Consider the following 26,632-nt stretch of genomic DNA (forward strand, 5'->3'; position numbering starts at 1 on the left):
CCTCTATTTATAACAACATATATGACAAGTGCATTAAAATGACCATAATACCCTTACTAACTCCCGTAGACTAACATAGTAACAAAACATGCCAAAAGACCAAAATAGCCGGTGACACTCCTCGTCAAGTTGGAGCATAGATGTCATGCCCTTGTATCTTGTATTTTATGAATTAACAGAGCGCATCCTTTGTGAATAAATCAGTAAGTTGGAATTCAGACTTTACATGATTATTGTAATGAGCTTTTGTGCAAGTTTCTCCCAAACAAAGTGACGATCAACTTCAATCTGTTTTGTCTACTCATGAAGACTGGGTCGGAGGCAATATGAATAGCAACTCGATAATCATTCATCAACTCCATAGACTGAGAACCTGAGAAACCAAGTTCTTCCAACATGTTTTTAGCCAAATAAGCTCACATGTAGTATGAGCCATGGCTCAATACTACGACTCAAACACTTGAATGGGCCACCACGGTTCTAGGATAGCAAGTTACCACCAACAAAAACAAAATACCCGGTTGTGGATCTTCCAACCTAATTTGCATTTGTATATCCCTAAACATATGTGTGACCCCATTCTAGACATAATTCCTCTCCCAAGTGAATGTTTGACGTATCTCAAACACAATACCCGGTTGTGGATCTTCCAATCTAATTTGCATTTGTATATCCCTAAACATATGTGTGACCCCATTCTAGACATAATTCCTCTCCCAAGTGAATGTTTGACGTATCTCAAGATGCAAATTGCAGCATTCCAGACTCCAGTGACCTGTTCTCAAAGAAATAAACTAACACTTGTTGCGAAAGATACATCGGGTTGAGTGACTGTGAGATGGTTCAACTTTCCAACAAGTCTCTGAAATCTTCCATGTCAGCCAAAAAATCATCCACATCTGCACTGACTTGCTATTAGGATCCATGGCTGCATGTTTGAATCCCTATAGCTTGATCTCATTTAAAAGGTCTAGGATATACCTCCTCTTCCACAAAACAGTCCCTGTACAAGATCTAGATACTTCTACACACAAGAAGTATTTCAATGGCCCTCAATCCTTGGTCTAAAACTTAGTCTATAGAAAATGTTATCATTAGTAATCATAATATCATCGACATGCACAATGAGCAAAATTCTACCAGAAGCACATGATAAAATATAGAGTGATCTACCACAGTATACTCTAGTACTATAGCACTAAATTGACCAAATCATTCTCTGAGAGACTCCTTTAGAACATATAAGGATTTCTTGAGCCAACACACTAATCATTACTCCTGTGAGCAACAAACCAAGATGGTTGCTCCATATACACTGTTAGATTACCACTTCACCTAAAAGCTTAATCTGTTAGGTTGTGTGCCAACAATGTAAAATCAGGACTGAACACTCCCCCGCACGTGCAGCCCGACAGCACGTGGAAAGATAAAAAAAACACATGATAGATAATACCCATTACAGGGACTACAATAAATTTTTTTTCAAACACCACATAATAAAAGCGGGCAAAGAAACAAGAACCTAGGACCTCCTAGTAACCAACTCTGATATCATGTTAGATTACCACTTTACCTAAAAGCTTAAGCTGTTAGGCAGTGGAGCAACAATGCATATCAGGCCTTAACATAGGAATGTGTTATTCCCTTCTGATTGATGCAGAGACCAATAACAAGTGGTGGCTAAGGAGATGAACAAATGAGAGGCAAGTGCTGGATTGCAGTCACATGTGTCACCAGAGTGTTGTGATGGTCTTCCAGATGGAAGTAGATTGAGGATGGATATTTCAATGGTGGTGGTGGTGTGAGGAGAAAAGGCCGGGAATTAGGAGAATCAGAAGTGGCGTCGGCTGGAATTTCTTTCGCCAGTACATGGGAGCTCATGCTTTGCGAGCCAGCAAAGAAAATATGGGGCATGTCTTCCAGGATTATGCTTCTGCTGATGGTGGAGGTGTCACAAAATAATATTAGGAAAGTGGTACTCAAAATTGAGGGGTAGGGGCTGTATTTTATTTATTTATTTATTTCTATTTGCTTCTTCAAGCAATGAACAGAGTAATTATAAACTGAGGGAAGCAGAGGGTTGGAGAGGGAAGGAGAAAAAGGAGGAAGGGAAGAATATTAAAGATGGAGAACAGAAGTTGGTTACTTGGTTCAAGAATTCCACAGAAATTAATGGAATTTAACAGAAAATGCCAAGGAAGAAGAAGAGTGAGGGAAAAATGGGGTTCTAAAAATGGAAGAATGAAGATTGAGATTGAGATCTAATACCAACTCACAAAACAACCTTTTACAAGTTTTTACACCAATTTATAAGAAAGCCTAAACACACAAGAATATTACAAATAAACCCCTAAAAATGCAATAAAAATTACAAATGAACCCCTAAATCACACATATTTTACAGATCAGCCCCCAAATACACATAAGCCTAATACTAATTAAACTGCACATGTACTAACCACTAATAACAAAACAGATTTAGGTTTAGCATTCAACAATTACTTGACCCTACTTTTTGAAATTGGTCTCTACATTGGGTCAAAATGATATATCCAAATACCCACTTCTCATCATATATCATAATGTCTTAAACCTAAATAAAACAAATGGAAGCACTAGTGAGTTCAACTTGAAGCAAAATAAAAGCAATATACAATCTAGCTCTAAATATCTTAAGGCGTCTCTCCTTCTCTTAGTCTCCACATTCTCCCTCATCCCATCCCTTGACTATATTCTATGAAATTGGTCCCTAAATTGGGTCCAAATGATACAACCAAAAACCCACTTCCCACCTTACATCATAATATCTTTCACTAAGCAAATGGAAGCACTACTGAATACATGTTAAAGTGAAATAAAAGAAAAATAGAGCTAGCTGGGTGATCATTTCTCTTTCTTTCTAAAGAATGTGTCTTTTTTTCTCTTAGTGCTCCGTTCTCCCTCAACTCATCACTTGTTAGTGGTTCGGATTTGTGTATTTCTTTAGTAGAGACTATCCTATCATCAGATGGTTGTCCAATGAAAACATTCAGCGAAAAAAACTTCATTCCCAAAGAAGAAGAAGAAGAAGAAGAAGAACACCAACCAATGGCCATGTATAAGAGCTTGCGGGGCCGCACATTTTGAAAAATCTTATCAATGCATTTGAAGATACGATCAAACAGTTCCTCAAATGTAGCTGGATACTGCATACATAATATAACACAAGAGTTGTTAAAACAAAGAAGGAAGACTGAAGGCTAAAAAAACATTTGTTTCTGCATACCCCATCAAAAGCATACTAGCCAACATGCACATGCATTGAACATGAACATTTTGTTGCATAAGAGAAAAAAAAAAGAAAAATTAAAAGTTAAAAGAGCACGAGTTGAGTTTAACTAAACCACATGCCAAATGTCCCTAGATACTAAAACTTAAAAAGTAAAAATAAACATATAGGCATCTAATTTGCCAAAGATTAGGATAGGATAATAAGATTTCATGTTGGATTGAATTACTTTTATTATCTCAGTCATAAGTTGGGTGTGAGTTAAATGATGTTCAATCATGATTTTGACACGTATAAGATGCAATTTCAACTCTTCACTTATATTTATGATTTCAGTCAACAGCATCATCTAAGAGATCCAACTAATTGCTTCCATTATGCTTAGAATTTAAATTTTCCACATGGATAGCAAGGTATTAAAATTACTGTAAGCACTTTGCGCATTCAAGATTTTATTATATACAGTATAGATATAGATATAGATTTGTATCTATTTGTATAAGCACGTTAAATATTAGAAGTAAATTTTGTGCAAAATATTATATATTTTTCCCTTTTATTTTTCCTTGTACTTTCTATTGTTCATAGAAAACTCTTGACATGTTTCACTGACCATTATAGTCCTTAAAACATATGAGAACAGATGGCAAGGAGGAGAAAAGTAGGTGCTTGGTCAAATATATCATAAAACATATTTAGAACTTGGGATATCTTTGATCAAAAAAATAATTAATCTATTCATAAACTTTTTCAAAGTTGGGAACATTTTTGTCTGAGGAAACAGTTCGCAGTTCATATTTCTAAATATATATCATAAATTTACGTGAATTAAAAAAAAAAAAGGAGAATTTTTTTCATTTTGGACAGTTGAGAGCCTAGTTGGGCCTATGAAACACATATATTATAAATGGAGGGAAAGACCAATCGTTGTGGTTAGTTCTTCCATTTTACCCAATTCTTGAACAGGAATATTGGAGAGAATGTTTCTCACATATGCATCCTTACCAAGTAGAATGACTATCTCCTAGTAGTGGGGGCATTAGGCTAACCCGTAACACATGCACACATCCCTTGACCTGCCCCACTTGAGCCAATTTTTTATACTGTATCCATCCTTTTATAAATATTTATGGACTTATTACACGAAAAATTTTAAGAATTAAAAATATTTCATCCAACATTAATATTATATATTATTTCTCCAAACCCTTTTTCCTATTTAAAATTCACAACAGCATGCTTTTCAACACACAGCAACAAACAGTCTCTTCTTCCCTCTTCCCCTCTTCTTCTCTGATGTGCCAAACACAGTATCTTCTTCTCTGCTGCAGCAGCAGTAGCGTAGCTTCCTCTTCAGTCTTCACTCCTCCACCAGCAGCAGTCCAACTGCATACAGGTCCTGCACTCCTCTGCTTGCCTGCAGAATTTCTAACTTCTCCGCATTAACATCTCACTTGGTTTTAGCATAACTAGACACTTGGCTCGTGCACACAAAACCAACCTGCTAACAGGCTACCTACACCAAGATACATTCTCCTAGGCATGAAATCGGCACCATGCTTTGGTTCTTATTTATTATTATTTCCCTCTTGTTTACTTACAAATAATTAAATTAATTTTTTATCCATCTGTTATTTCCAACAATCTTAAACCCAAGTATTGGCCAACTTCAACACTTCACTTGAGAAGTTGCTGCTAACGTCAGGTGAGTCAAGTCCACTGATGTGACCAATTACAAACATTGGAAAGTGAAGATATGATTTACCTTGAAAAAGCTATCTCTGGTTTATGTTCTGGAAACACCCAGGCCACAAACAGGAGACATACTGAAATGGGAGGAGGATGAGAAGTGTAAGAATTATAAGCATAACACTATCAAACAAATTCTGTGGCGTATACTACAAGTACACACCACAAAAGAAATTTGGAAAAAAAAATTAACAAGAACTATGTGACTGAAGATGCTGGAATGAAAAAGTTTGCCTACATGAATTTCTTTACTACGGAAAAAAACAGTTTTTGATCTCCGGATTTGAGAGTTTCAAAATGTTGCGCCACATGCTACCAGAAGGCAGTAATTGATATGTTGCAGACAACCTCCCTAATTGATAAATTGCCACCATCCTGAAACAAGACTAAGGGGACACTGATGCACAAGGACATGGACCAAGAAGAGAATAGAGATTATTATTTGAGGATTAAATAAGTTAATGAGAAAATGGTGGTTCAAAATAATGCATTGGCAGGAAAGCAAACGTGGTGGATGATGGCTAAAGCCATATCAAGATAAGCTTGATCACCAGAAAAATAGTACGACAGCTATTTGGGCAACCAAGGAGACAACTCATCAAACAAATGCTAAAGTACAAACCAACGAACATGAAGAAGATGAGGTAACTGTTTTGTTTATGGGACTGGACATAATGCACTTTACTGTAGGTATCATTAGAGGGGTGGAAGTAACAATAATAACAATAAGCCCCAAGCCTATATAGTGGAAAATGAGGTGATTGCTACTTCGATATTTAAGGTGATCTTATGAAAAATCCCCATGCTTGTATAGCGGATCTCAAAGCCACCAAACTTGTTTGCATCAATCATAATCTTTTCGGGATGAACAAAAAGGTTGACAGTGAATCTTTGTTTATGGGTTATGCACAATCTTCACCTTTTTGAACTCACCTTTAGAAAAATCTTAAGATGCACTTCATGTTCGAGACATTAATAGGAATTTTATTTATGGGTCCAACCTTAAAAAAGTTGGAGCGAGGAGTTGCACAAATTCATCTTGACTCATAATGGTGTCTTCCTAGGGAAGGGAGATTGTAGTGGTGGACATCTTTGTACTTATTGTTCTTGATGATGGTGCGCAATAATAAAGCTATTTCTTCTTCTTGGTTTATTCTTTAGGTATATGGCATGGTAAACTTGGATAATGTAAACTTGCATGCATTAAAAGAATGAAAAATTTAGGTCCAATATCAAGTTTAGCAACTTTGACAAAGGAAATTGTGAAATTTGTCTAAAAGCTAAATGGTGCGAATAAACATCAAGGATCTGCAGCCAGGAAAGAATGTAGGAGAGGTCAATGGAAGAAGAAGAAGAAGGAAGAGAGAAGAGAGGAGAGAGGAGATACAAGGGGGAATCTCACGTTCACTTCTCAATTTCAAATTCATCAACAACTATCAACTGTCTCACGCACTATTTGTCATGGTTTTAAAGCCCAAACTAGCGACCAACAGGTTGAAGCCACCGGGTTAGTTCAACTGGTCGAACTGGTAATGTTATATATATGTGCATGTGTGTATTACAAAGAAGGTTTAATGATGATGTTGATGTTAATAATTATTATAATCATTAAAAGTTAAATAAATATTAAACAATATTAATATAGAGTTTATTTAGTTTAAATTTATTTATGCTTTGTTTGGATCAAGAATTAAAAAAAGAAAGTAAAAAAGAAAATAAGAAGGATATTCATCTTCTATTATATTTTCTTTCTATATTTAATACCAAAATAAAACTTTGTTCTAGTATGATTCAAAATTTGGAAAAAAAAAATGTAAATAATATGAAAATCAAAATTTTATTAATTGATTTGTTACATATTTTGTTACCTTTTTTCACTTTCCATAACCAAGTATGAAAATTTTAGATTCCTTTCAAATGAGACTTTAAGGTAAAAGAATTTGAATTTTGATAAATTAAATATTTCTTAGATTCGTTTTAAATGCACATGATATATTATATATATTATTGTGGTGATTTTGTAGACAATTCAATTATAATTATCACGGCATGGGCCTCCCTACACAAAAATGAGGTCCTGAGTTTTGACCCAAGCACTTGCTTAATTGTGCTTTTTTATTTTTAATGAAAATCAGGTCAGCCCAATCAACAACCGAGTATGGCTGGGTTGGACCAAGTCACCTGAGTTTAATCTGTTGGGTGGTCTAGGGTTTTCTCAACCCCAAAAGTTAGCTCAAGGGGTGAGGTTTTCCCTCACACTTAATAACTGACTAGGGAGGAGGATTCGTCATCCCGGCGATCAAGCGACAAATCTCAACATTCTCCCTTGTATGCCTTTCCAGGAGAGACCCCGATGTGTGAGGGGGAGATTGTTGGGATATCCCACATCGGTTGTGGAAGGGGCTGGTGGTCAATTATTAAGTGTGAGGGAAAGTCTCATTCCTTGAACTAACTTTTGAGGTTGAAAAGACCCTAAATCATCCAACACTAGTATCAGAGCCTTGGTTTAACATTCTTCCTTGTATGCCGTGCCGGGGGAGACCCTGATAGTTGCCTTGCCAGGAGAGACCCCGATGCCTTTCCGTGAGAGATCCCAATGTGTGAGGGGGAGATTGTTGGGTTATCGCACATCAATTGTGGAGGGGGCTAGTGGTCAATTATTAAGTGTGAGGAAAAGCCTCACCCCTTAAGCTAGCTTTTAGGGTTGAGAAGACCCTACACCACCCAATACTGGTATCAGAGTCTTGGTTAAACATTCTCCCTTGTATGCCGTGCCGAGGGAGACCACGATGGTTGCCGTGTTGAGAGAGACCCCGATGCCTTGCCGAGAGAGATCCCGATGTGTGAGGGGAAGATTGTTGGGTTATCTCACATCGATTATGGAAGGAGCTGGCGGTCACTTATTAAGTGTGAGAAAAAAACGTCACCCCTTGAGCTAACTTTTGGGGTTGAGAAGACCCTAAACCACCCAACACTGGTATCAGAGCCTTGGTTCAACATTCACCTTTGTATGTCGTGCCAGGGGAGACCCCCATGGTTGCCTTGCCAGAGAGAACCCGATGCCTTGCCGGGAGAGATCCCGATGTGTGAGGGAGAGATTGTTGAGTTATCCCACATTAGTTGTGGAAGGGGCTGGTGGTTAGTTATTAAGTGTGAGGGAAAGCTTCACCCACTGAGCTAACTTTTGGGGTTGAGAAGGTCCTAGACCACCCAACACTAGTATCGGAGTCTTGGTTCAACACTCTCCCTTGTATGTCGTGCCGGGGAGACCTCGAAGGTTGCCTTGCCGGGAAAGACCCCAATGCCTTATCGGGAGAAATCCCAATGTGTGATGGGGAGATTATTGGGTTATCCCATATCAGTTGTGGAAGGGGCTGGTGGTCAGTTATTAAATGTGAGGGAAAGTCTCACCCCTTGAGCTAGCTTTTAGGATTGAGAAAACCCTTGATCACCCAACACTGATATCAGAGCCTTGGTTCATTATTCTCCCTTGTATGTCATGCCGGGGAGACCCCAATGGTTGCCTTGCCATGAGAGATCCTAATCTGTGAGGGGGAGATTATTGGGTTATCTCACATCGGTTGTGGAAGGGACTAGTGGTCAGTTATTAAGTGTGAGGGCTCACCCCTTAAGCTAGCTTTTAGGGTTGAGAAGACCCTAGACCACTCAACATGATCGGGTTGATCCCGCTTCACCACGATGTTCAGTTTAAGCCCTTTACCCAAATCGGTGAGTTGATTAGTTCCGATCCAACCAAGTAATACCGGCCGGTCTAGTCAAGTTTTCAAAAGCCTCTAATGCATGAAATTACACATATACCCCTAAAACTAGAAAAATTACAAAAAACACCCTTAAAATACACAAGAGCCCCTAAGTAACCATAATCCTATACTAATCAAACTAAATACATAATTAACTTTTAACTAAACCCAACAATCCCTTGATCCAATTATTCTGAATTATTCTATAACAAGGATCTTCCCAAGGTCTTGCTTCTTATCCTACATCACTAAACTCACTAGGAAATCCTATAAATCTATAAATACTTGGGAAACACAACTATTAGAACTCATACACAACAATTTAGGCGATTTTAAAAAATTAGATAAGTGAAGATGGTAAAAAGGGCAGCCCAACGCACAAAACTCGCTCATATGCGAGGTCCAAGGAATGGGTGGACCACAATGGATCTATAGTACGCAGCCTTACCTTGAATTTTTACAAGAAGTTGTTTCCATGTCTTGAACCTGTGACCTCCAGGTCACACAACGAAAACTTTTGTAAATGATTTTTCGAGATACATGGAAATTTATTTATTAAAGTTCAAAAATGAAGTTACAGATTCTTTTATTAAGTTTAAGACAAGAAAATTAAAAGACTACAAATTGATTGATGAGAAGAATATGATTTTAAATTTTTATGTGAATTTTATGAAAAAAATGACATAATTCATGAAGTAATAGTTGAACAAAATGGAATCACGGAAAAGAAAAATAGAACATTAAAAGATATGTTGAATGCAATGTTAATTAGTTCAAGATTGCCTACTAACATGTGAAGGGAAGCTGTCGTATTTGCTTGGCACATACTTAATAGGATACCAATGAAAAAAAGAGTGGTAAAGACCTTATCAATTATGGAGTGGTTATAAACCTAATTTAAAATATTTGAAAGTATGGGGATGTTTAGCTACGTAGGACTGCAAGAAATAACGAGAAGGAAAATTAGTCCAAAAACTAACAAAAGTGCATTTATATGAATTGCCCAAAATAGTGCTGCCCATAGGTTTTTAATTATAAATTCAAAGAAAAATATATATAACCTAACACAATAACAGAAGCTTGAGATGGAGAATCTTTACAGAAAATATTTCCTTGAAACACTAAGAAAAAAACCAAAACAAGATTATAAGGAAAATTTTGAAATGAGGAAAAGTAAAAGATGTAAAAAAAAAAAAAAAGGAAAATACTTTAGATAAGATTTTATAACAAACATCAGATTCTATAACAAACATTCTAGTTGAAGATAATGCACTTACATATAATTTGAATAGATTGATAGAAGCAATTAAGGATGAATTACTCTTCAAAGATAAACAACACTTACGAACTTGTAGAATTACCACTTGAATAATCGAGTTGAATTATGTCCCATATTCTGATGGTTATCCATATGAAGCTAGTTATAAGTGGGAGGCAAGGAGGCCAGGTCACCTGTGATAGGATACGGTATTTTGAGCCACAATGAAGTGTCAATATGTTATTGTTGTATCAAGGTATCTTGAGGTTTTCACGTGAGGGCTATATATACATGTTTGTAGCCTTGGATTAAAATTACAAGGCTGTTTTATCCATGAAATAGTGGAAACAGCAAGACGCTCTGAACGTAGGCACATTGCCAACCAAGAAATTCATTGCGTTTTTATTTTCTTCTATTTTTCTTTCAATTGTTGTGCATGTGCACATAGCCCTAGGGCGTATTTCACATCAAATAGGCAGTAAATGGGTATTAGAAAATAAACTATAATCAAATGGTGTTACTAATAAACTTAAAGCTAAATTGGTAGCTAAGGGATATAATCAAAAAGAAGACAAGGGTGCTTTGACACTTATTCACCATTAACTAAAGATGTAACAATTAGAGTTTTAATTGTCCCATACTCTATACATAACTTACATTTACACTTAAAAATTGCATTTTTACATGGAGATTTGCAAGAAGAAATTTATATGGAGCAACAAGAAGGTTATCATGGAGATAGTGCTGAAGATAAAAGTATATAGGTAAGTTAGATCTTCTTATGGGCTTAAACAAGACCCTTACAATGGCATGAAAAATTTGATAGTGTTCTTATAGATTATGGATATAAAGTTAATCAATCAAATAAATGTGATTCCACTCAATTTGGTGGTGAATATGGTGTATTAATCTGTCTTTTATATCAGTGATATGCTAATCTTCAGAACTAGTTTAAAGATTGTTAATACAAGGAAATTGTTTTTAGCTTCAGAATTTGAGATGAAAGACTTAGGACAAGCAAATATAATTCTGGGTTATAAGGTTTTTACGTGAACACAATGGCATAATTTTATCCCAATCACAACATGTAGAAAAGTTTTTGAAGAAATTTAATCATTTTGATTGTTTGACATGTTAAAACTCCATGAGGTACTAGCCTACTTTTAAAAAAAAAAAATTGTGGTCATCATAATAGATTCATTAATGCATTTGATGAAATAGACATCCAAAAATAGATTGCATACACTGTATGTAGAATAAGCATAATTAGTCATAATCTTGGACATGATTATTGGGTAAATCTGAAAAGAGTTTTGAACTATCTTATGGGCATTTTAAATTGTGATTTGTTATATAATGGGTACCTTACCACAGTTGAAGCATTTTATGGTGTTAATTTGGATATTAGATGCAAACAATAGTAAATTTACTTCTCAATATGTGTTCACCTTTGCTGCTTTGTTTCTTATATCTTATGAGCACTATGAAAGCTAAGTCTAGCTTTGCAAAAAGATAGTTAATGAGGCTGATTGGTTGAGGAATCTATTTTTCTCATATATCCCTTTATCGGTAAATCCAGTACCACCTTTGTCTAGACTATTTAGCAGCTATAGCTTGAACAAATAATATGGCTTATAATGACAAGAGTAGTCATATGCACCTAAGAATTTGTCAAACAATTCATTTCACATGGAATAATTACTCTAAGTTGTGTAAGGTTAAAAAGAAATTAGCATATCCATTGACTAAGGGACTAAGCAGAAATCTAGGAGAATAAATATCAAGTGGCATGGTTCTTAAGCCCTCGCCATAGGCTACTACTTATAGCAATCCAATCTATGTAACTGGACATGAATTAGGTTGGGTAATAACAAGTCACTGAGTAGTTGTCGATGTTTTATTCTTTTTCTTTAGTTCTTCAATTCCAACTGTGTGTGGGATTGTTGGTATTCTTTAGGTGTTCAAATTGAACCTCTTTCTCTCTTGTTCATGTGGAAAGGTTAGAGGGAATGTTTCTCATTCATATCTGCTCACCAAGTTAAACGATTGGACTATCCCATAACAAGTGCGTGCTGGTCTCCTCACAAGCACGGATCTTGGCCCAATTTTTATACTCTATCCATTTGTTTAAAAATATTAATAAAATTATAACAAGAAACATTTCGGGATTTGAAAATATTTAATCCAACATTAATATTGCAGATTAATTCTCCAAACCTTTTTCCATTTAAAATTCATAACAGCAAGCTTTTCAATTTGTTTTCATTGCATTATTCAGGCTGTTACTCCCCAGCAGCCTATAAATACGCATGATGCAGTGCATTCCAACACACAGCAAGAAGCAATCTCTTCTTCTCTGATATGCTAAACCCAGTCTTTCTTCTCTGCTCCTGCGGCCACAGTCTCGCTGACTGCAGCTGCTGCACCTCTCTGCCTGCAGATTCTAACTCCTTTTAACATCTAATTTTCTGTTGAGCAACTAGACACGTTCTCGCTAGGCGCAAAAATGGGCTCTAAAGACAGTGATCTTTCTTCTAGGTATCTGCTCTAATTAACTATTTTCCTCCTGCTTACTCATTAAATTAATTTTATACCCATCTATCACTTCCATCAGATTCAACAATTCAACTTCCTCAACTTACCCAAATGCACACAGCACGATCAACAGGAAAAAAAAAATGTGGAAAAATAAAAAAAAGAGACAGGGCAAGATGAACTAACCTCATCTCCGTGAAACATACACGGGTAGATGATCTCGTTCATGGCGAGGAAAAGATTGTCAAATTCGATCCCATTTGGGTTGGGTTGGCTTGTGTCGACGGTCTGATCTCCGCTCTCTTCGATTGCCTGAACAAGAACTTTAGGGTATTTGTTAACCAGCCAAGCGAAAAATCTTGGAACAGCCATGTCTCTCTTCGACGGATGATGGTGTGGTTGAGGACTGGGGCGAGCATTTGAAGCATTTGGGTATACTTGGTCTGGAAGGAAGGAATCAAGAAAAGCTTTCTGCTTTGGTTCCCTTCGTAGGACCCAATGAGGGGAAAAGGGAACAGAGGAAGCAGGGTACTGGAGAGTGTAACAGTTCGTACGAGTTGACGCTCCTCTTTCACTGCCCGCTCAAGCTATTAAAGAAAAAAAAAATAAGCAAAAGTTTGAATTATGCATGTTTATTGAGTTTTTTCCCTTTTTAATTTTATTCTTTAATAAAATATTAAATAATATTTAGTTTGGGAAAAAATTTTCTATTTTAAGGTTTACGTAACCTCGTACCTGCAAGATTTAAACAAATCTAGCATAATCATCATGCGAGATTTAAAAGGCATTCGGGTGCTACTGCGTGGTAGCCAAATCTCACTGGACCATCCTCCCATATTTGCATATATATTTCCTGGGTTATGCATTGTTCACGGAGACTTGGTGTTTGGACCCATAAAGTGCCCCGCACATCAGCACCATTAGAGGCATTTTTACCATATATCCGGACTGTGGCAGTAACCTCATAAAGAAGCTTTCGCTGCCCCCTCCCAGTGATCTCCTGCTGAATACCATTCCAGCTTTGTGTGCGTTCTGTTGCTGATGCGAAATGAGTTCCAGTTTGTGGAACAATTTTTCCATCTGCCATGGATTCAACTACGAGAATCTTGCAGCCTCTTCCAGACCAATTCTTAAGGTCGTCATCAAAATTGGGATTTACTATGATGTTCTCATCTCCATTGATGGTGGTGCATGCTATTCTTGTACTCTTCTCAAATAGAAGGCATGAACATATTAGAGAAAAGTATGGATTATACCAGCCCAAATGAACTAAATAAAGAATAGAAAATTTGAATGCATTGAATTAAAAAATAGAAAGACAATCCAAATTTTCAACAAATTATCCCAACTTCCCTACTTCAAAATCCTTACTTTGAGGTAAATTAAACTGGGGGAAAAAGTTTAAAAGATACCTCATGCACACTGGGACTGGAACAGGTGATCAAAACTGATTCTATGAGTATGTCTACTCCAGAAGAAGGCCCTTCCAGATAAAATACAATCCTTTTAGGCACTTTTGACATGGAGAATGTGCATTCCAACTTCTCCCAACTCTCCTGTGATACAGAAGTTCTGCACAGGGTAACTAGTGTTAAAATACTTCTCTTTCTTCGAAAAACAGACTCTGGAACTACAATAGAGAAACAAAATCTGCCACCTTCCAATGAACGGATATTTTGTATCTGAGTCAGTGTGGCCAGGACGTCAGCCACTTGAACAGGCCCAGAACTGCAGCAAACTTTGCACAGGTCTGCCAATTTTTATGACAATTTAAGAGCAAGAATTCAACTATAAAATGAATCTATAAAAAAAGCCTGGAGAATATGTGCTTGTTCATATTATAAAAAGAATCTATTAACTGATTTGGCTAGTTACAGGTTGCATATGTGCTTGTTCATATTATATGGATCATATCACAGACGCAATTCCTCATTCCCAGAGAAATGTACAAACAAATAAATGAAAAAAAAAAAAAGAGCAAAGGACGAGGGTGCCGCTGCATCATGGCCATTTGTTGCAGATCCGGCGCCAGCCCCAACATGCACCACACCTTCGTGCCTTTTCCCCGCATTGATTTGAGATAATCATTTGACCAAGCATGTAGTGTCCATTGATCCTATTTCAACAATACAGTGAGTCAAGCATTTCAACAAACAGATGGTAGGCAGCACATTTTAACATTTTTAATGGTTTTGTCCCTTATGATTTCATACTCAAAATTGGGGGGGGGGGGGGGGGGGAAACAAACGGAATAGGGAGAGATAAGGGACAGACCTGAGCAGTGAGCCGCATGCACGCCGGATTGCCGGGGATCCATCATCCATTTTGGGTGATTTCAGGATTGCGTGAAACGAAAGCCCGGAGCGCTTGTGAACACCGGGGGTCTTCGGCGAGACCTCGAAGCACTTAATTCCGGAGAAATGGAGAAGGAATAATTTTTTTCCAAACAAAGTAAGCAACATGGAGCAGCCGCTTCCAAACAGATAAGAGAACTAATGCAGGTGGATAGCCTCACTGACAATGAAGTAAAAACCCATTTACAAGTGGGTTTTTTCTCCTGCAAACACAATGCAACGCACCGCACTTGCCGGAACCACCGTTTTCCGACAAGGCGCACTTCCTCTTCAACGAATTAGACGACAGCAGGACCTTCCTACCGACGACATCTGCGAAAGATTCGAAACGCTGAACTCGACGACGGCTGCTAACCATCGGTACCCCCCGTCAACGACGAAACACGAAGTAGCAGCATAGATCGCCGGCAAGTACGCGACGTTCACGTCCATGCAAATCTCGCAGAATGGTCCTGCGAACCATCTGCGAGATTACGTAAGCTTAAAATGAGAATTGTTTTTTCAAATAAAGTTTTATTTAATATTTTATTAAATAATAAAATTAAAATAGAAAAAAAACTTCATGTTTATTTTGCGATTTTGATTTGAATTTCTGTGATTTTTTTTTTTATAAAAAAACATTATATAAAATTTAAATTACGTTTTATTTAAAATTTTATAAATTTGAAAATATAAAATTTAAATTCTACGTAGGCATAGGATAAATAACTTACATTCCTCTACCAAATTCATTATTTTAAAATTTTAATTTATGACTCTTACCTTCTTAAAAATTATAATTTAATACTTAGCCTCATTTTACCATCAAATATATTCCCTATGTCAAGTCATGCACTTAGTGCATGAGTTTATTTTTTAAGGACTTGTGTTTACTCCTTTATATTATAGTTCTCAAATTAGCATGTTTATAACATCCTCTAAGTAGTTGTTCCAAAGTCAACTTAATTGATCTACGTCAATGACTGATCAAATAATTTTAAACGGGCAAGCATTTGCAAAATGGACTCACATGATGATGACAATAAATCCATTTGACGATGAAATGAGCTTGACTATGAAAATTGTAATTTGTTTAATGAAAAAGGGTTTAAGGAGTTGAGTGTTATGACTTAAAGTTCAAGAAGCATTGTAATTTAATGAAACTTTAGGAACTAGTTGTGTAATTTATTCTCATAAGTAGCAAATGGAGAAATTTATAGGTGAGTCATGTATACCATATTTGACGTATTGTCACTATCTATATGGTGGGCCCCTTAAAACTCACAAAATAGATGATTGTGATGCGATTAATACACATGTGCTGGACATGCATTGTAATCTCTTGAATTGTAACTTTAGTAACTAAATTTGAAACACTTTTAAGCATTGATAAATATTAGCTTCACATGACTTCAATCTCATACCCAAATTTTAAATTTCTTTGTGCAACAGAGAATCTCATCAACTTTTGTGTCAAATAATAACATTGATTTGTGTTCTGAATTAATGAATCAAATTTCAAATTTTGAATGAACTAGCGAATACTAAAAAATTTAAATTGGTTAGTGTCGACACTAGATTATGTCTGACACTGCTGACGATCACCACCTTTATTATTATTTTTAAACGGGAAAACAAAGTGAAAAAAAAAAAAAAAACCCTAAGAAATCTACAAAATAGAGAAGAGCATTTGAGAGTACATTTGTGCATGGAGAAGGTGGTTGAACAATTATTCTAAGGAAGATTAGTCAACTAGCACTCATATCGACACCAGTTCCACAAATGATTACCACAGAGTCTGTGTGTGTGTGTGTGTGTGTGTGTGTGTGTGTTTTATTGTGAAATTCTATCCTCAGATTATGCGTGCACACACACACGCACACACACAAAAAATATGAAATTTAGAAAAAAAGTGAGAAGAAGAACATGAATTTACATAGTTTGACAATGTGTCTACGTCCACAAAGTCACCCATTTGTAAAAAAATCCCCCATTTGTGTATATATAGCCCAATATAAAAACTCCTAAGCTCTCCCATTTGTAAGAACCTTCAAGTGGATACCCTCTAAATATGAACCACAACCACACGATCTCCACCTTGACGAATATTCGCCCTTTTAGAACTTTGAGACTTGTACCTCCACCTAAAGTTGCACATCATTAATTCATCAACTAGCAATATGGAGTAAGTTTAAGTAATGTAAGAACTTCTCTTTAGTAACAACTTTCGTCAACATATAGTTGAATTTTCTTATGTAGCCCCCTTAACCAATTGAATCTCATTAGTTCCAATCAACTCTCGTATCTTGTGATACATGATTGTAATGTGCTTTGTTCTAGCATGAAAAACTTGGTTCATAACTAAGTAAATAGCACTCTGACTAATACAATGCAAATGAATAGTTTGCTGCTCTATGCCAAGTTTAATTATCAATCCTTTCAACCACATAGCCTCCTATGCAGCCTTTGTCACTACCATATACTCTGCCTAAGTGGTAGATAATGCAACAATTGACTCTAACATAGATTTCCAACAAATAGGCCCACCTATCATAGAGAATGCATAATCTATGATGGACCTTTTGTCATCCAAATCTCTTGCACAATCTACATCAATGAATTCTTATACTAGAATTGAATCCTATAATGCCAAAATATTTAGTGCCTTTCAAACACCTAAGATCCACTTCAAAACACTCTAATGTTCCTTGCCTAGATTTGCCATAAAATTACTCACCATATTAACTGCATATGCAAGATTTGAACGAGTACAAACCATGACATACATCAAGCAACCCATTACATTGGCGTATGGTACCCTTGACATCTCCACATCCTCCTCTAATTGTGGACATTGCATTGAAGACAACTTGAAATGATTTGCTAATGGGATAGACAATGCCTTAGCATTGCTCATGCTAAACCTCTTCAACATCTTTTCTATATAACCTTTTTTAGAGACCTAAAACTTCCAATTTTTCTTCCTCTCTTTGTATCTCAATCCCGAGGATCATATTTGTAGCACCAAGATCCTTCATCTCAAATTCCTTATTTAATAAGGACTTTAAATCGTTGACATCATGAGTCTTCTTTGCAGCAATCAACATATCATCAACATAAAATAATAGAAATATAAATGAACTATTAGATATACTTCTAAAGTAAACACAACAATTATACTCACAACAAGTATATCTGATACTCATCATATATGAATCAAAGCGCTTGTACTAGGAGTGAGCATAATTCGGTTAAAACCAAATTAATTGACCAAATTCATTCGGTTCTATTCTTTTAAAAATGTATTTGGTTCGATTCAATTTTCATTTTTTTGAATTTCAGTTTTTGATTTTCAGTTAGGTTTTTGGTTTGGTTAATTAGGTTAAGCAAATTAACCGAACAGTATAAATTAATAATAAATAATTATATATATTATTAAAATATTTTATATATTATATATATACTGCAAATTTTTTATTTTTTATATATTATATATATTAAAATTTTAAATATATTACATATATTATTTATATTTTATATATATTAAAAATCTATATTATATGTATGTATGTATATATATTTATATATATATATATATATATATATATTAAAATATTAAATTGGTTAACCAAAATTTGGTTCGGTAGATTTTGAGTCCGATTAAATATGAAATTTTGGTTAGTTCGGTTAATGAAATTTTTTAACTAAAATTTTCCAGTTAATTTGGTTAATAACTAAATTAACCGAACTGACTAAATGCTTACCCCTAGCTTGTACCACTACCTTGGCGATTGCTTCAGGCCATAGAACGATTCCTCAATCTACAAACCTATTTCTCCTTTCCACATTCCATGAAACCTTCCACATGTTCCATATAAATTTGCTCTTATAAATCAATGTGGCATTTGATTGCCACTGATCATACTACTTAACTAAGGGCACCTTTGGTTGCTGGTCCTAAAGTTTACCAAGCTCCACTTGCACCTCTGGCTTTTTCTTGTCAATTTTACTATCTTGTCCATCTTCTTTGTATCTCAGCATTGATGCCTCATCGAACACCACATTCCTACTCATAAATACCTTATTATCCTTTGAATCCAATAACTTGAACCCTTTAACCCCCTTTTCATAGCCAATGAAAATGCATCTCTTGGACATAAGGTTTAGTTTGGATTGAAGCTCACTAGGAATGTGAACATATGCTAGACAACTGAAGATCCTCAATGTAGAATAGTCAACCTCTTGATCTATCCAAACTTCCTTGACTAATTTACCATCCAACTTCGTGAAAGGTGACATGTTAATAATATAACAAGCTATGCTGACTACATCTGCCCAAAAATTCTTAGGCAATTCTACATGTAATCTCAAACTCCTACCTTTCTTAAGCTGGGTCCTGTTCATCCTTTCAGCCACCTCATTTTGTTGTAAAGTCTGAAGAACTATAAAATGTCTGACAATTCCCTCAGACATGTAGAAGTTAAGAAACTCATCAAAATTGTATTCTAACCCATTATCTGACCTAAGACACTTAATTCATTTTCCCATTTGTTTCTCAACCTTTTCCTTCCACTGCTTGAATTTGGAGAATACCTCTAACTTTTCCTTCATGAAGAAAACCTAAAGCTTCCTAGAATAATCATCAATTAATTTAATAAAATACTAAGCTTTGTTCCTAGTTAGTACCCTTGCAAGACCCCAATATCACTATGTATAAAATCTACAATACCTCTGCTCTTTTGGGAAGACAACTTGAATTTTACTTTGCACTATTTACCCAAAACACAATACTTTCAAAATCAACTCTGCAGTCCTTCAACCTTTTCAATAATTTTTTGTTATGGAGTTCCATCATACCCTACTCACTTATATGTCCTAGACGCATATGTCAGATTTAGTGTCAACTGTGTTAGTACCTAATGAAGTGGCTACTGTACTACACACAATTGTACTACCTATTAGTCAATGTAGATTGTTATCGGCTTGTTTATCCTTCATAACAACCATAAAACCCTATGACACCTTTAAGATTCCACTTCTAGGAGTTGTTGAAAGCCCATACAAAGTATTTTCTAAGTAACCTAGAGAAGCAGGTTCTTTTTCAATTATGGAATATATATAACATGTGGTAATGTTCTAGCAATGCCATCAAACATTCTAACTTTCATAGTACCAACTCCAATTATAGGACAAGGATGGTTATCCCTAAAAACTACTGACTCACCATCACATTACCTGTAGAGACCCAGGAAATAGAAGTAATAAAAATAATAAATACAAAGAGGAAACTTGGTTTGGTACAGACCAAACCGTTGACGGTTTTGTGGAGCTTAGGAAAACCGTCGACGGTTTTGAGTTACCGAGGCCTAGTTAAGGTAAAACAGTAAAAAATAGGTTTGGTTAAAAACCAAACTGTCGACGATTTTGCTCTGAGACAGAAACCTATAAATAGGTTCTAGCTCAATTTTATTTTAAGGAAAAATTTACTCTCTCAAATCCTCTCTCTAGCTGCGTCTCTCTCTCTCTCTCTCTCTCTCTCTCTCTCTCTCTCTCTCTCTCTCTCTCTCTCTCTCTCTCTCTCTCTCTCTTCAATTTTTCACCCGAATTCAACTCGAATCAAAGGAGAAACATCATTTCAGGATCCCGGTGTCGATTCTATGCAGTTTAACTAGAGCAAATTAGTTGTTTGAGGATCCTAGGTACCACTCCAAAGTTAAGGTAAGAGGAATAGATTATATCAGGAATTTTTAAAAATTTAATCGATTAAATTATAGTATTAAAAGATGACATAGCCCTTATTATTAAAAGACTCAGAAAGTTCTTCAGGAAGAACAAGAAATTCACAAGAAAATTTTGGGGCTCTAGGATGAATAGAGGAGAGTCGAGTAGAAGAGAGTCAAAAGTAGAACCGCCTACTTGCTACAAATACAAGGAGGTTGTACATATCAAATCAAAGTGTACGTTGACTCCAAGAAAAAGAAGAAGAAGGCTAAGAAGGCCACTACTTGGGACGATTCAAGCTCAAGTAGTTTTGAGAGCGAATCAAGCGATCAAGAAGTTGCAAACTTCTACCTTATGGCATTAAACAACAAAATGGTACAAATTTCTTCTTCAAACTCATTTATTGAATCATGTGATAAATTCTCTTATGAATATTATGATGAAAGCATGCCCTCTTATGAGGAACTACAAAAAGAATTATTTAAGGTTCATAAGATTCTAGTAAAGATGTCTAAAAGGAACGTGATTTTGAAAAATGAAAATGAAAGTTTAGCAAAGGAATTAACAGATTTAAAAGAATATCGTGTCACTCTTGAAAAGAAAAAGGATGTGAATATTACTAGATTAGAAAATGAGATTGAAAATTTGACAAAAGAATTAGAAGACTTAAAATCTCATGCTACCATTGAAAATGAAAAGTATTTGAAGATTACTAGCTTAGAAAGTAAAGTTGAAGACTACTCGAAAATAATTTATAAATTTACAAGTGGAAAAAATCATTTTGATAAGCTAGTGGGGTCTCAAAAGATGACCTTGAATAAAGAAGACATCAGTTTTAATGGTAAAGAAAATAGGAAAAAATGAAAACCTTTACATGGGATATTTTGTAAAAGAATCTAAATTTTATGCTAGAACTTCTTCGAATAATATTTACACTCACACAACATGTTTCTTGTGCATAAAGAAGGGTCATATCAAATTTTATTGCCCATTTAAAAGGAAAAATGTGAAAACTAAAAAGGGTTGAAAAATTAAGGAACCATCTAGTGCTAACCCCTTGAGACCTAAGGAACAATGGGTATGAAGATGAATTACATAATCTTTAAAATAGTTCTTCCTTAGATCTTATGATTAGTCATCTATTAAGGATTAAGTAGATTCAACCATACCTAATTGAAAAGGGATAGTGATGACTAAATAATGCTTTGATAGTGGATAGCGTTTAAGAAGTCAAATCCTAGTGTATGGATCTACTATACTAAGGATTTTAGAGAATTAAGCCAATATGAGAAATTCAAATGATAAATCGAATATAATCTCTTAACTATATATATCATGGTTGATTGGTTAATATATGAAAGTATTGGCTATAGCTCAAGGGATGAGATAGCATGCTCTAGAAAATCCACTTCCTATAGACAAAGGTGTTTACCTTAGTTGAATAATTCTAAATAATTTATGTATGCTTATGTAACGACCTAAAAATAATAATAATAATAATTAAAAAATTAATTAAAAATGTATTATTATTAATTAATTAATTATTATTAATAAAATTAATTAAATTAGGAAATTTGAGGATTGTGGGTATATATATATATATGTATACTTAATTACATATAAGGATAAATTATATATATATATATATATATATATATAAAAGTATATATAAAGTTATTATATAATAAACTAAAGTAAGAGATAAAGGAGAGAAAGAAAAAAAAAAAAAGGAAACTTAAATGCTAAGCTTCCTGAGCAAACAGTAAGTGGAAAGAGAAAAAAAAAAAACTACTCACGGTGCGCTGGAAAAGGAAAGAAAGAAAGAGAAAAAAAAAAACTCTCTCAGTTCACGCTCTCCACTCATCTTCTCTCTATGATTTCGTGGTGGATTCTCGCCCAATTGAAAATCCGAAAATCATTAGACTCCATTCTCCACCACCAACATATCTACCAAAGTGGATTTGTCGTAGAAGTAACGTGGACATATCTCCTGGGGTAAGGCAAATTCTCATTCTTATCTTATTTTTTCTTAAGCTTTAAGCCAAATGGGCGATCGGACACTACCATGAGAATCTACGGATGATTCTCTACAAAGCTAGCGGAGTGAATTTCTCGTGGGTTCATTGTAGAAATAACCTCAAAACTAGGATAAATGGGTTGTTTAGAAATTAATTGGTATTTAATTATTGTAAATTAGGAAAGATTAAAATAATATTTTATTGGGGTTGATTTGATTGAATCAAGGTTCAGGTGAGCGCCACGGGTATAATTTTGGGAGCCCTGCAGGCGTGATTCAGGGAATCAGGTAAAGAGGAATAAAATTATATCAGTATTTTATTAAGGTGAACCAGTTATTTACGAGCATATGAAATTTATTATTTATTTATATGATTTTCATAATAGCCTGATTACTGGAAAAATGATGATTTTTGTTTAAGATTTATATTTGGGATAATTGCATGTGAAATTATATTTGTGTGACATGGGAATAATTTTTCCTAATAAATTGAATATAAATTGCTGTGGCATTTGAGTTTACATGTGGGGATGTTTAGAATGATTATGACATGATGAATAAATTGTTATAATTGACTTCTATGTGGAAATGTATTTATTTGTTGGATACTGTGTGGGAAATGAATTGATTTGTTGGAATCCTGTGTGGAAATGCATTGATGCGTCTGTGAGAACTAACTGGTATAATTATTCGTATGCATCTCAATATAACGTTAGCATGAAGAGGTTGTTATATTGCCTAAATATAAATCATGATATGATGTTGGCAAGTCGAGGAGCTCGTCATATTGTCATTTATATGGGGTAGGACATTGGCATGTCGAGGAGTTTGTTCTACTAATGTATGATGGGTAGGTCATGGGCATTGGATACTAGTGAATAGTGGTGCCTGTGTGGGCCATGTGTTGTAGAAGTTGGAGTGGTGCCTGTGTGGGTCACGTTATATCTTGTGTGGATAATAGCGCCTGTGTGGGCCATGTTATGTACCTTGTATGAGTAGTGGTGTCTATGTGGGTCACATTATATCTTGTGTGAATAATGACGCCTGTGTGGGCCATGTTATGTACCTTGTGTGGGTAGTGGTGCCTGTGTGGGCCACATGTAGATAAGAAGTATGTAGGTGTCTGTGTGGGCCACGTACTAACATGTACACAGTTGCTCTATATGGGCTATGTACTGAGGACATTGGAAGATGAAGTATGAGATGCATGATTTCTATGTGGATGTGTTGTGTGCATGTGAATTTAATTATAACATAAAAATAATGGTATAGCATATTGTGAATGCATGTGTATGCATGCGGCGAGGTAAACATACCATCGGAGGCTTGCTGAGAAAGGCAAGTGCTTTGCTAGATAGTTTCTTGGTATTAGTGTAAAGGGATGGTACTTGTATGGGCGGGCAGACATCCCGATCCTCGGAAACATTTGCCTTTAAAATAATAAAGATGTGTGTACTAGCGGCGAGGTAATACTTCACCTGAGGGCTTACTGAGTAAGGTGAGTGCTCTGGTAGGTAGTTTTTAGTACCAGAGCAGAGGGAAGCTACTTGTATGGGTGGGTAATCTTCCCTATCCTTGGGGACTTTCGCCTACATAAAAATTATGTACTTGTGCATATTGGATATATGTATGATATTAGATATCGGGGATGTTATTAATGGTACATTTTCTTAGTTGTTACTGATATTATGTGAGAAATAGTTTATTTTGATATGTAGATATTAAAACTCATGTATCACACACTGTTATAATTTATTCCACCCTTACTGAGAAGTGTCTCACCCTAGTAGACTAACAATTTTTCAGGTTCTTCTGGAGACTAGGTTTGAAAGCCTAGACTTGGATTGTATTTGGTGGTTTCTTTTTGGGTATTGTGAGATATTGGTATATATATACAGATGTATTTGTATTGGGTTATTCATTAAATGCTAGATGTGGATATGGATATCTACATGTTGTAGTGTTCATTTTTGGGTTGTTATATAGAACTCTGGTATTTATTTGAGGTTGTTTATTTATGTTCCGTTGCGTGCATGTTAATTATGGTATCAGATACAGGTAATTGGAACACGTGGCACCTGGGTCCCACTTGGCAGGTTCGGGGCGTCACGGCATAAGTTTGAATATCTTAATAAAAATTCAAAGGCATTCAAAAATGAAAATTCAGTCATAATTTAGCATATCAAACTTTACTAGTAAAACCTTCTCAAACCTGGTTATAAGCACCGATCATCATGATTGATTCTTAAGCAGTAATCTACTAATGCTTACTAAAAGATGAATCATGGATTAATTAAAGACATTCAAAACTGAAAATCAGTCATAATTCAGCATAGCAAACTCTATTAGTAAAACCTTCTCAAAAACCTAGTTATAAGGACTAATCATCATGATCGTTTCTTATGCAGTAATCTTTTAGTTCTTACTAAAAAATGAATCATGGATTAAATCAATTTGAAAGAATTTGGATCTAAATTCCTAGGTCTAATTCTCACACTTGGTATTGTTGGCTACAACAAATCTAGATTGGTCGTTGCACAAGGTTTTAATTAAGATGAAAGTATCAATTTCGAAGAAATTTATGCACCAACAACTAAATTGGAAAACCATTAAGACCTTGGCCATTCGCATGTTTCTTTTCATAAGTAAAATGGAGTTTTGATATGGAGTTATGCAAAAATAATGATCTTAGATCAAAACGGGGAGAATTTGAAGCAAATTGGGCCATCAAAATTAGTATACGAGGCTAAATCTAAGAAATTGGCAACTTCAAGCAATTCAGGCGTCTGAATGCTCTTGCCCAGTCGACTGAATACATATTGCCAAAGGTGACTTTGAGGTCTAGGCAACTTAAGCGACCGAAGTGTTAAGGTCGGTTGACCGAATCCATATTGATTTGGTTGTTAGGGAGTGTTAAGTGACTCATCCTGCTGAAAGTCAAAAAGTCAATCAATCGAATGACTTAGGTGACCGAATGAATAAGCTCGGTCAACTGAATCTATTCTAACTTCATTAATTGGGAGCATCAGGTGACTCAGGCGACCGAACCATACACTTGGGGCAGGTCCAAAATCATATACCTCCTTATCACATACAACATTCTTCCTAGGGACGGGTCCAGAGAACACCTATCCTATTTAGATTGCTTTGTCATGTGGTGTCTATACATCATAAGGCACCTTGATCTTCCATCCCTCATTATTAAATGTATGCTAGCCAAAGAGGAAACTCAAAGGGTCTTTCTCTCTTATGGACGGGCTCTCAATCTTTTTTTTGAGCATATGGGCATCACTCGTCCATCTACCCAGTTTGTTGCACGCAAACCCACTGACAAATTCTCATCTACTACGGTAAAGCAAATGAGCTATCAACTAGATGGTCCAAATGGTTGGATCCATAAATATAATCCACCTTAGCGATAATGTCAATGCACGTATGGAGGAGGAACGAGAATATGCTCGTATGGATAATCCACACCAGGTGGAACCAAATGCTCCTACGTGTACAACCATTGTTCCTGAGGGTACCACACATGCTCCTCCTTACATGACCTTTGTCAGCATATCAATTTCAGATAGAACGCACTTCAACAGGACATCCACTCCAACTTCTGGTCCTTCAACCAAGGACTTGAACAGCTTGAAATGAAACTGGATGGTATTACTTCTTCAAAAGGAAAAGCACCTATGGAATCAAGTCAAAGTGATGAGGACAAGGAAGATGACAAGGAGGATGAGAGTTCATCTAGTGGAGATGCTATTGTTGAAGATTCGATTGAGAAAGAGCTCATTTTTATGGGGAGAGTTGATTATATCTTATTATATTCTTTTTGTATTTGAGTTTGTTTTTGAAAACATTCTACTTGATCATGTATAATTTTAAGTTTTTATCATATTGTTTTTGGAATGTTATAATTGTTGTTTGAAATAGGGAATGTATACTGGTTGATGAATGTTGGCAAACTTATGCATACTGGTTGATGCTGGTTGA

The 26,632-nt window shown here is 35.6% G+C and overlaps 1 protein-coding gene and 1 long non-coding RNA gene across 5 annotated transcripts in view; both read right to left on the bottom strand.

The window, feature by feature from the left end:
- Window positions 1-13,766, bottom strand: part of LOC131155668 (5'-3' exoribonuclease 3-like) — a 32,764-nt gene extending 18,998 nt beyond the window's left edge. Inside the window, exons 1-3 of one of the 4 annotated variants that reach the window (XM_058108947.1) lie at window positions 13,307-13,763; window positions 12,758-13,158; window positions 3,086-3,185 (exon numbers count right to left, since the gene is read on the bottom strand). In XM_058108947.1, coding sequence (XP_057964930.1) covers window positions 3,086-3,185; window positions 12,758-12,943 — 286 coding nt within the window. In that variant the 5' untranslated portion in view covers window positions 12,944-13,158; window positions 13,307-13,763. Of the gene's footprint in view, window positions 1-3,085; window positions 3,186-12,757; window positions 13,176-13,306 lie in introns of those variants that run through there. The other 3 variants (XM_058108945.1, XM_058108948.1, XM_058108946.1) reach the window with 3 other exon arrangements.
- A 607-nt stretch (window positions 13,767-14,373) lies between these two features.
- Window positions 14,374-15,428, bottom strand: LOC131155646 (uncharacterized). Its single transcript, XR_009136868.1, has 2 exons — window positions 14,846-15,428; window positions 14,374-14,687 (listed from the first exon to the last, which is right to left on the bottom strand). It is a non-coding gene; the product is annotated as an uncharacterized LOC131155646 (long non-coding RNA).
- Window positions 15,429-26,632: the final 11,204 nt, after the last annotated feature.

The sequence above is a fragment of the Malania oleifera genome, chromosome 5 (assembly GCF_029873635.1).
Source record: "Malania oleifera isolate guangnan ecotype guangnan chromosome 5, ASM2987363v1, whole genome shotgun sequence".
In the NCBI taxonomy this organism is placed as follows: domain Eukaryota; kingdom Viridiplantae; phylum Streptophyta; class Magnoliopsida; order Santalales; family Ximeniaceae; genus Malania; species Malania oleifera.